Here is a 12,082-nt window from a genome sequence, read left to right as displayed (position 1 = left end):
TTTGGAGCAGGCACTGGGAACTGACCAGGGAGAAGAGACCCTGCTCTACCCAAGGCCTTTCTTTGCTGTGTGCAGTTCCATTCAGCTTTATTTGAGTTACAAACTGTTAAAGATTGCCCTTTCACTTGTGTTGCTTGTATTCTCTGGGAAAATGTTGGCATCCAAACTAAGAACTGAACATGAACATTCAGATCCATTTTGCTGCTGTCACTACAGGTTGAAAATCACTGCTTTACAGGGAACACCTGGGAGCTTCCAAAGCAGGTGTAACAGTGAAGATGGGTGTGAGCTGGGCTGGGTTGGGCCAGATTGTCCACTTCCCATGGGAGCACCACACAGGACAAGAACTGTCCATCTTCAGATCCTCATTTAGTGCACAGAGTAGACACACAAGGGGTCATAAGAGGTTGCACACGCAACTGTAAATCTGACATTTTAAGACTTGCTTATTTGAGCTAAAATTTCCTGGTAAATGATGCTTTGTGTTGTATTCGTTGAATTTTATATAAAATCTCCAATTTTATTTGATTGTAAGCCCCTCAAGGCAGGGATTTTTGTTTTCCTTTTTGTTTGTACAAAGAGGAGTGCACTTTTATTGCTCAGTATACACATGTGCCAGTTGACTAGGTTAAGTAAAACAAGCTAGTGACTTTTCTTTACTCAAATACCAAAGCTTATATAATGCTCTGTTTCTGGATACAGAGCACCCAGACTTGATTTAGTTTTATTTTATGTTTTAGGTATGTCACTTGCTGGCGGGATATACTTAAATATTGTGTAAAATAATTGAGAATCAGGTAGATTGTCACTCTGAGCCAGTTTGTGAATGGTCTGATTGTGATCATTACAGAAATCGCTTCTTTATTATCCACAGATTGAGCACATCTACTGTCATTGGGTCCCAGAAAGTCCTCTCATCTGTGAGGTGATAGATGTGAAGGGATTAGAAGAAAGATAACTGATACTTGTTAACTAGCATAATTACCTTATTTTGTGTCTGAATAAATAGAGCCTCAACTAATTTTATTTTAGAAGAGACTGAATCATAGGAATGTTAGTGCTGGAAGGGACATAAAGAAGTCATCAAGTCCAGCCCCTGTTCTTAAATCCCCCAATGATGGGGATTCTACAGTCTCTCTTGGAAGCCTATTTCAGAGCTTAACTACCCTTATAGTTAGTTAGAAAAAAAATTCCTAATATCTAAGCTACATTCTCCTTGCTGCTTATTAAGCCCATTATTTCTTCTCCATGTCCACTGGTGGTAGGACAACATCCCTTAATGTATTTGAAGACTATTATGAGGCCACACACCCCTCAGTTGTCTTTCTCTGGACTAAACATGACCAGTCTTTTAAACCATTCGTCAGAGGTCAGGTTTTCTCAATTTTTTGTCATTTTTGTTGCTCTCCTTTGGACTCGCTCCAGTTTGTCCACATACTTTGTAAAGTGTGGCACCCGGAATTGGATATAGTACTCCAGCTGAGGCGTTACCAGTGAGAGAGAAGCAGTACAATTACTTCCTATGTCTTTATATGAGACTCCAGCCCAGAATATTAGTTGTGGTTTTTTTGTTTTTTTTGTTTTTTGTTTTTTTTGCAACTGTATCACATTGACTCATTCCATTTGTAACCCATTATAACCCCAGTTCCTTTTCAGCGGTATTAGCACCAAGTCAGTTATTCCCTATTTTGTAGCCGATCATTTGGTTTTTCCTTTAATGTAGTACTTTGCATTTGTCTTTATTGCATTTCATTTTATGGATTTTAGACCATTTCTCCAATTTGTCAAGGTCATGTTTAATTCTCATCTTGCTTCCAAAATGCTTGCAACCCCTCCCATCTTGGTGTTTTCTGCAGATTTTATCAACATACTGTCCACTCTTATCCAAGTCATTAATGAAAATACTGAATAGTACCATACCCTGGACTGACCATTGTGGGACACCCCCTCTCCCTTTTTAGCAGTGAAACATTGATAATTGTTTTTTGAATATGGTCTGTCTGTCTTATAGTAATCTAATCTAGACCACATTTCCCTAGTTTGTATATGAGAATGTCACGTGGGACTGTGTCAAAAGCCTTACTAAAGCAAAGTACATTACATCTTCTGCTTCCCCATGCACTGGGCCAATAACCGCATTAGATTGGTTTGGCATGTTTTGTTCTTGACAAATCTATACTGGCTATTCCTCATAACCCTATTGATTGGGGAAAAAAATGGAACACATAATTTAAACAGTTAACAAAATTAGGCTGACTGCTCTATCATGAACTAAAAAGTAAACATCACAACTTAAATTTTGAAAGAATAAAGCATTTTGCAGAATTTTTTTTATTGTTTTTGCACTGATTCAAAGCCACTTTCATGGTAACCCTATTTTCTTGAATTTGAAATACAAATTTTTTTAAAATTAGTTGTGTTCCTCAGTATAGTGTGAAGGATTCCAGTGAAACAGAAGGAATGGCTGTTTAACTTTTATTTATTTAATTTGTTTAAAATGTGTATGTAATCAAATATGTCACAAATGGTAAGCAGAGCTTTAAATAGTTTTTTTGTTTGTTCTGAGTGTGAGACTTAGACCTCTTGGAGTTATCTTTCCAGGATGAGGAAAGATACATAATTATTTTTAGTTTGGAAAACTATTGGGGTGGTGTTGAGATGTTTAAATACACAGTTGTCAGGCAAGTCAAAATTACAGTCTGCACAGTAAACTTGAATCGATTTCTTTAAGGCTATGCATTTGTATCATATGCACTATTGACCAATGTTGAATAATGAGTCAGGTCCCCAAAAATCAAGATGCTGTGTTTTAAAAATCTAGTGATTTTAAAGCCAATGAAGTTTGACTTTTGTTTTACTTGCCTTCTGGTTTTTGAGCTTTCAGGTTGCACTCAGCTCACATTTTCAAGCTTTTCTCCAATAATCTCTCATGAATTCCACTCCATGTTTAGCAGGCAGAGGTTTTGATTAAAACATCAATTTTTGCAAGATTCACAGTAAAATCATGAGAGTTGGCAACACTGGGTATGCGCTGTTAAAATATAAGTGAACTGCTGTCTTGTCATTATTTCTTGTACTTTGAAAACACATGAGGCTTTAGTCATTTAAGACAAAAGGGAAAAAAAAACCCTTAAAATATTTGTTCTGCTATTTCTTGTTCACTCCTGTATTGCAAGTGCTTTTATATCTTGTGCTGTCATGACATTCTCCGCAGTTCTGCTTTCAGTGGTAGAAAGAAGCATGCACAGCATGTATGGTAAGGTACTCTCTTAGCTTCTTCCTGTTGCATTGCCTAAATGGGTTCTCTGCAGGATTTCATCCAGCCAAAGATTTTTGACATTTGCTGGACTGTATTCAACTTCTTCAAAGGAGGGAAAACTTGTTACTCTTGTGTTTTGGGATGTGGAACATTGGCAATAGAAAGTTGTTTTTTTTTTTGTTTTTTCTTGTATTTGCTTAAAACCGCCATAGAGTATCTCACACTTGAGCAGAAGTCTGAGTATCCCATTCAATCTATGCAAAGTGTACTATCTGCATCATGTCCTGCCATCAGATTCAGTTTTTTGGCTTTCACACTGTGTGTGTGTGTGTGTGTGTGTGTGTTCTCTGAAAACATTTGTTTTTTAAAAATATTCCTTTCATCCCTCTTACACCAATCACAATAAACTTCTAACTTATTTACCATGTACCTCTGTGACTGGATTCCCCTAGTGTCTATATTGCCTCTTGCCCACTGTCTGCTTATGGAGGAATTTGAAAATGCAAAAAAAAACCCAAATAGGAACCTCCAACACCAGCATAAAAACCTGGGAGCACTAAGTAGTTAATAGCACTCTGACACCCCCTGGGATCACCAGAATAGCATATAAGGAATATGGTAATACTGCTGTTAATCCATCACCTGTTTTTTCAGCTGCAGCCATAGCTAGTGATGCAGATTTACTGTCTTGGAAAGGCGTTTTTTTGAAAGCAGAAAGACCCCTTTCCCTTTCTCAGAGTTTGAACCCAGAATCAACAAATCAAAATACAAGAGGGATGACATATGCGCTTTGCAAAGACTTCATAAAACATTTTGGTACTTGTAATCAGTGACAGCTAAAGTTATTTAGAATTTAATACTGGAGAGCGATGGAAAGGCAGAGCGGGGGCAGGGGGACAGAAGCAGCTGTAGTCCATATCTGCTGTGTAATTAAGACAGAAGGCTTCCTGAAAAGTAATTGTGGTGTGGCTGGGTGTGTGGTGACATCAGAGAAAGAGAAATGGGGACTGAACTCCAAGGCCACTAAGCCTCCATCGCAGAGTGCACTTTTGCATAGATAAATTGTAAGATAAGGGAGATCATGGTATATTAATTTCTTTACTCAGCAAGTCTGAGCCACTCTGAATGTTCTTCCCCACAGACACTTACTGGTTGTAACCACGATTGTTGTGTTAACATAACTGTGTTTGAAAATTAATCGCAACTTTTGTTGGAATGACTGCATAGCTTGGAGTTGAGGGGGAGAAAAATTCTGATCTTTCATGTACTAGGGCCTCTTTGATTCACTGCAATAAAGATTTAGCTTTTTAAAATATTGCTCAAGTTCTGAAACACTGGTAGCTTGGGAGTGGACTTTAAACTTCTGAGTTGAAGTCTAGTTTGAAAATTCATTTAGATTCTAGGTTGAATTTCTGATGGCTGCAGGACCCCAGTAGTAGAGTGGCTTTCCTGAGATTTTGCCAAGGGATCTGTGGCAACATGGGTTCTGAAGGATCTTTGTGGTGGCGCTGTCCTTTATGCCAGATATCCAGAGATGTGGGTTTTCCCCACTCCCCATTTATGAGACACTATGGGTCATACATTTTGGAACTGTTAATCTTAATTCTGTCAGAATTTAACTTTTTTTTTCACTCTTTTTTGAATCAAGGAAAAAAATCTTGTAACTGAAAGCATAGGTCTGGGACTGAGGAGATCTGGAATCCTAGCCTGGCTCTCTTGTTGTGAACTCTGTGTGACCTTGGCAAATCACTTAACTTGTTTTGTGCTGCTGTTTCAGAAAGGGGGGTGATATTTACATGACAGGAGGGGCGTGGGGCTTAACTGGTTAACATTTGAAACTGCTTTGAAATCCTCAAATGGAAGGTGCTCTAGAAGTGAAAAATATGAATTTAATATAGGGGGAAAGGAGGACATATTTGCTAATTTAAGCCATTTTAATTCACTTTAAAACACAGTCCTTCAGCACGTACACTGCTATCAAGTTATATTTGGTGTCACGGCCAACAATACCATCCTATATTTCACATCAGTGAAGTGTAACACTAAAAATACTTGCTCTTCTGTCTTCTACCAAATGAATTTTGTGGGGAGAGGAGAGGGTGGGAAATGGGAGATGCCAGTTTGAAGATTCATTCCCTGTCCAAATGTAAAAGCAGACTAAGATGTAAGTTGATCCAAAAAGTCCATGCTGGATTCTTGGTCTGAGGAAGAGACACAGAACAAGGAACAACTGGAGGGAATTATTGATAAGTTTTCACCTCACGTCTCATATGTCCCGGCAGTACCATTCCTTCTATGACAATTCTCCAGCTACACAGTGCCCTCTTTCAAAGAGGGCACTGTATCACTCTGTGATACAACTGAATGTGAAAAAGAACTAGGGTGAGAGTCCACCACAACAGCACTACTGCCTGGTTTATTTAATTTCAAAAAATATGTGACCTGGTACAAAGTAGATATCTACTTTTAAGACCAGAGCGTTTACCAGAAGACTGGATAGGCTTTCTGTACCATACACTACATATGCTTCAATCAGTGCATTAGGAGAGTGTCTGTCTGTTTCTAATGCCTGGTTTAGTCTGCATCCTCTCTTCGTCAGTTCCACCCTGTGGTTAACGGTTATACAAGGTAGGTAATGCTGCTGCTGAATCTATAAACCAGACATGTGGAAATGGGAATTGTTCATACATTTCTAGAGTAAATTTTAACAGTTTTGACTAATCTGTATCACCCTCATCACTGTGGCATAGGATTGTGGTTTCAACTGCAAAAGTGTTTGCATAAGAGAGCTCTTTTAACCTGCAGTTGTCCTGTATGCTGCATCCTTAAAATCTTCTTCTGGTGACATTTTTCTCACCTCTTGTAACAAAAAACTGCATTGCATTTTTGCTTAAGTTTTCTTACACTGAGCATAGATACAGAGGATGCTAGCACTACAAACTTCTATCTCCACATCTGAAATATGTAATGGGAATATGAATGGAGTCCAAATGAGAATAATATAGGAGGTGGGATTTTCTGAGGTTATGGGTCTCTGTTGTACTGGAAGAGAGAGAGCTGAGTTTGAATATATCAGTGTTTTTCAAACAGGCATTAGCAACCTCATTGTGCCCTCTTCGCTACTCTTCAGCAACTCTAGGACATGTCGTCTGCACTTACAGTGCTGCAGCTGTAGAGCTTAGTGAAGACGCTACCTACGCCATCGGGAGAGCTTTAGTAGCTGTGTCAATGGGAGAAGCCATCCCATCAACATAGCACTCTCTACAAAAGGGGTGGGGGTAGATTGATATAACTATGTCAGTGTAGAAAATCTACACCCTTGAGTGATGCAGTTATACCAACATAACTAAGGCTTGGTCTACCCTACCAACTTTAAAGGCCTTTCATTTGCAAAATACTAATGTTCGAATTCTCCCCGTTTTTAAGAAGGTCTTTTCAATAGCAGATCTACAATGGAATGGATTTGTGTGCCCTACCTACAAACAAAATAGTATATTTCTAGTATAGGTGCAATCGACCCAGCTCTGTTTTATGTCTGAAACTCAGTTGCTATTTTGAGGGGAGTTCTCTCTACATTGATTCTGATGGATCATTGTGGACTAGTGGGAAGACTACTGGGATAGTCTTAGCCTACATACTTGTAAAGGAAAATACACTCTAAGGTGTACATTATATTGGGCACATAAAGTTGATCTAAATTTGTGGTGACTTAAAGTTAGATGCAAAAATGACTCCTGAAATTAGTGTGGGGTACGTGAGAGAGCTTCTGTGGTTTTCTTACGAAAACAGAGTACTGTAACTTGCTTAGCATTGCAAGTTCAAGTTTAGTGGCACAAATGAGTAACTTTCATTTTGAAATACTGCTTATGTCTTTTTCCTCTAAAGATCTTGATGCATCGTGCATCTGTAATGTTCGTTTACTGACTGCTGGATCATTGTGGACCTGGAACTTGGAAAACCCAGATTCAATTCCTTGCACCACCACAGACTTCCTATGTGACCTTGGGCAAATCCCTTGGTCTTTCTGCACCAGGTTTGAAAGGTATGTAGGTGCCTAAATTTGCAGATAGGTACCTGCTGGGATTTTCAGAAGCACCAAAGCAGATTAGGCACCTAACTCCCATTGCTTTCAACAAGAGTCAGGGATACAGATTTTCAAAAGCTTTATTTTTAGGCACCTAAACACCTTTGCAAATCTTGGCTTCCATGCCTTATTTTCCCATCTGTAAAATGGGGATAACAGTACTTCCCTACCTCACTGAGTAGGGACTTGTTGGTGAATGTCTGCGAAGTGCATCGCACAGTGGGGCCTTAATTTGTGACTGGTACCTTCTAAGTGGTGGTGCACTACAAATAATTTAGAGATGGGGAAAGTAGGCTTTTCATTTAACTTTTCTGTATCTCTGTATATTTAGCCACAGTTAGTCAGCGGTAGTTTAGAGTGTATGTTGCCAGTGTCCAGATTCCCAGTTCTTTGCTTTAACCAGTTGGTAACATTTCTGTCATTCATTTAAAAACATGGAGCTGTAACTGACTCTCTTGCTTTATTTCTTTTCTTTGCAGGGGTTAATGTGGAGAATGATAATTAAAACTGTAAATAAATCTCCTTTGTTGTAGGGCAACAGGGAAGACCACAAATCTTAGTTAAATACATGTGACTTCAGTTTTAGTTTTTCAGAAGTATTTCATGACCCCAAAATGCATAAAATATTTAAATGTGGTACTGCAAAGAGTTATACTGGGGGGGAGGAAAAAAAAAGTTAGTCTTGGGACTGCTTTACCTGTGAGGTAGGAGGGGGGACATATGATATTATAGAGATTCCATTGTGTATTGCGTGAGTGTTACACTATGATCTCGTCATAGATAAGCACTGATGATGCTTTTGAAATTAACAAGTAGTGAAAGATGTTGGCTTGATAGATCTGAAGCTTTCTCTTTAACCACTACTGTGAGCTTTCCCAAACTGGTGATACTGTGTCTCGGAGTTGTCAGGGCCTACTTCTAGGTGTAAGAAGATCAGTCTTTATATCTGGTAATGACTTGGCTACTCTGCTGTGAAGGGTGCTAAATTAGGATGTGAAACAGTTGTGTTTGGTACTGTCCTCTCCCTAGTATCTGCTAATTTACATTATGGCCCTGTCTACATGATTTAAAAAAAAAAAAGTCTAATCTATGACCAGATGTTCTTAAAGATGTTAAAGGGGGGGGTTTCCAATAGATTTGGATGACTCAGTTAAGAATCACACCTTTTTGCCAATGTAAACAGGGCTTATGTGTAGAGCAGGGGTAGGCAACCTTCGGCACGCAAGCTGATTTTCAGTGGCACCCACGCTGCCCGGATCCTGGCCACTGCTCTGGAGGGCTCTGCATTTTAAATGAAGCATCTTAAACATTTTTAAAACCTTATTTACTTTACATACAACAATTATATTGTAGACTTATCGAAAGAGACCTTCTAAAAATGTTAATGTATTACTGGCGCACACAACCTTAAATTAGAGTGAATAAATGAAGACTCGGCACACCACTTCCGAAAGGTTGCTGACCCTTGGTGTAGAGGGTGAGTTTAGAGCAGGGGTCAGCAACCTTTCAGAAGCATTCAGTAATTCTAAATTCTTTTAAGGTTAATATTTTTCACCTTATTTTCATGTCCCTTACTGAAACACACACAAAGAAAACATACTCTGAACTATCTACAAGTTATCAAACCCACTTTCCTCCACATCACTCTTCCCTTTTTTTTCTTTGAGTAACAGGTAGTGATTGTTCATAAATAAGTTTGCGAACAATTTGTAGGTATTCAGTGATTTCACATTTCCACATCATATGCTTGAACTTTTTTAACATAAATGTAATAATTGGACTGAGTCTCTAGTTGTGGTGGGAAGGTGGTATTTATGAAAAGGAATAATTATAGATGTACAAACCAATCTGAGAAACAATAGACATAATCTTCATGGATTTGTGTGTGAATAAAATATATTAATGTCAATGTGTAGTTTTCCTATAAACACTTGACTGAAACCTTTTCAATTTGACTAAGAGGGTGGCAAGATTATAGACCTGGCTAAATAAAGATGAAATTAACAAGACCATAGGCTACATTTTGGTAAACCATAGTATTGCTCAGTGGCAAAAAGCCACAGAAGCATTTACACAAAAAAAGAAGTGTGGAAATGTGGTTTTGCTGTCTGTCACGCAGTTTGCTGTAACTGACAAAACATATGTTGTCGTATGGTGTCTTTTCACAAGTCTGACCACAGTATTCAGTTTTTATACTCTCCTCTGCTCTTCTCTCTCCCTCCCCTTTCTTTTCCCTTGGCAGTAAACCCACAGTTAAATTTTGGCAGACTGTTTATTTTTTTTTAAGTTACTTTAAATTTATTATGGAGTAACTGCATATCAGTTTATCAAATTATCTTTGGCCGAAAGTATTACTCAAACTTACAACTAATACAGATTTTGATGCTAACTCGAGAGGTGAAAAGTTTATGATGTGATTGATAGCAGTACGCATTGGTTGTAGTATGGTGCAAGAAGTGAAACAGAGTGCCTTCCTAGCCTGAGAGAAGTATCAGTGTGTGTCACAAGATGTGCAGTTTGCAGAGAGTATTATTGTGTGGTTTGCTCTTTTAACTGTGCTTTGTTTTACTCTTTATCTTAAAACAAGGAAAGGGAGCGAAGATTACTTCACTGTTCACAAAAGGTCTCAGTTCAGCAGATGTGGGCACTGCAGCACTGTATCCACAGAACTGATAAAGTATAATTAGTGAGAGTGGCAAGTATCCACCATCGGATTTTTTTCTCAGTTCTGAACTAAAGAGGCCACTGGATTGGTGGTGGAGTCAGAGAGAGAGAGAGCCGTAAAGACTGAATTAGACTGAGACTTTTTTGAGAATCCCTTTTTACAGTGATTGCTTTTGTCATAGTGACACACATCCATTGGGACTTAAACTGAGACCACCCACCTCACTGTCTGTAAGCCAAGTATCTTGTTTTTTTAAACCAATTTTATTCTGAGATATTTAACCAATTTACATAAAATAGGTTTTCTTTAACCATTAGCAGCTGTTTACATTTGACCTTGCTCTTTCTGTTCTAGATGTATTTGCTATCGTCTACCTGCGGAGGGTTTATGAAGAGTATATGTAGTAGGGATCTCATTTTCTGATAAACTTCAAATGAATATAATACAGTTCATGATGTTGATTGAAACAAGTTGTGATCCCAGTAGAGAGTAGGTCATGGCTCCATAAAACTTTTTACTAAATTGTACATAATACAGTTTATCCACTTCTTACACGGACAGCTCCATCTGCCTCCTACTTCTGCTCTGTGTTAAAGCTTTTTCTTTTCATTCAGTCTACTTCTTTTAAATTTTGTTTAAGTTGAAATCTGTCATTGAAAAACTGCAGTCATGTCATTTAAAGAAAAGGTCATTTAGTGTTGCTGGACTCTGAGTGTCTTGTAAGAGTTTTAGTCTGAATGGCTCTTCCCAGGAATTGAACATCAAGATGTATTGGATGTCACTAAGTGTGCTAGACAGTAAGTTTCCCAAATGTATTTCAACATTCATCAGGGATAAGGAAAAATTATTTACTTATTCCCATAATACAAGAACTAGGGATCACCAAATGAAATTAATGGGCAGCAGGTTTAAAACAAATAAAAGGAAGTTCTTCACGCAGCGCACAGTCAACTTGTGGAACTCCTTACCCGAGGCGGTTGTGAAGGCTAGGACTATAACAGCGTTTAAAAGAGAACTGGATAAACTCATAGTGGTGAAGTCCATTAATGGCTATTAGCCAGGATGGGTAAGGAATGGTGTCCCTAGCCTCTGTTTGTCAGAGGATGGAGATGGATGGCAGGAGAGAGATCACTTGATCATTACCTGTTAGGTTCACTCCTTCTGGGGCACCTAGCACTGGCCACTGTCGGTAGTCAGATACTGGGCTAGATGGTCCTTCGGTCTGACCCGGTACGGCCATTCTTGCGTTCTTATCACATACAACTGTCTTCAATTTTCATTTCGCAAGCTTGCTTCTTTTAGAAAGTTAAAAATCTGTTATCTAAAAACTAGGTTATGCTTCACACTTTGTTAAAGTGGTTGAAAGTAAAAATTCCTGGCTTTCACCTCTCCCCAATTTAAGCAAAAATAGTGAGAATTATAGAAAGCTGCAGCCACACAAAGGTTGAACTCCAAAGCAGAAACAATTTAACAGAAGTAGTTGTGGTTTTTTGTTTTTTTTTGTTAAATATAGAAGCTGAGATTCTCACATAATTGTCTCCAAAAGCTGGGGCTTTCTTCTACTTACCCTGCAAAAATGGAAAGGGGGCCTTAAATTGGCTCGACAAGAGGGAACCCTTGCATAGAATTCCATTGACTTCAATTGAGTTCTATATGGCCTCGGGTCTGCTTAAATGGAGCTGATTTTCAGGATCAGGCCTTAAGATTTGCAGCAGAGTTGAACAAAGATTTGCACAACATTTGGCCGTGTTTAGGACCTCACATTATGTATTTCCCTGCCCTAGCAAGGTGTCTCATTGAAACGTGTGTGCGCAGTTGCAAGTCAAACTCTTACCCAGCAGGGAGAGGATGAAAGAGAATCAAAGCTTAATTAAGATCACTTGTGTATGTGTGTTCAACTCTGTTGCAGTTGTATAGGGAAGGATTAAAAAGGGGAAATGCAGGTGTAAATATAATTGTGTGGCTAAGTCAGAAATCTGAATTTAATAAAGAAGCTGACCCAGTGTGGTTCTGTAACTACATATGATTAAAAGGGACTAGTTTTAAAAATATCAAGCCAGATTCCCAAAAACTG

At 38.6% G+C, this 12,082-nt stretch overlaps 1 protein-coding gene across 8 annotated transcripts in view; it reads left to right on the top strand.

The window, feature by feature from the left end:
• TLE4 (TLE family member 4, transcriptional corepressor) overlaps nucleotides 1-12,082 on the top strand; it is a 116,368-nt gene that overhangs the window by 9,660 nt on the left and 94,626 nt on the right. For 4 of the 8 annotated variants that reach the window (XM_030566362.1, XM_030566361.1, XM_030566358.1 and 1 more), the window contains exon 5: nucleotides 875-925. The exons of the other annotated variants lie outside the window; for them this stretch is intronic. In XM_030566362.1, the coding sequence (XP_030422222.1) occupies nucleotides 875-925 (51 nt within the window). The remainder of the gene's footprint in view (nucleotides 1-874; nucleotides 926-12,082) is intronic. 8 annotated transcript variants of the gene reach the window in all.

The sequence above is a fragment of the Gopherus evgoodei genome, chromosome 6 (genome assembly GCF_007399415.2).
Source record: "Gopherus evgoodei ecotype Sinaloan lineage chromosome 6, rGopEvg1_v1.p, whole genome shotgun sequence".
NCBI classification, from domain to species: domain Eukaryota; kingdom Metazoa; phylum Chordata; order Testudines; family Testudinidae; genus Gopherus; species Gopherus evgoodei.
The sequence above is the reverse complement of the archived record's forward strand: the minus strand, read 5'-3'. Positions and strand labels throughout refer to the sequence as shown.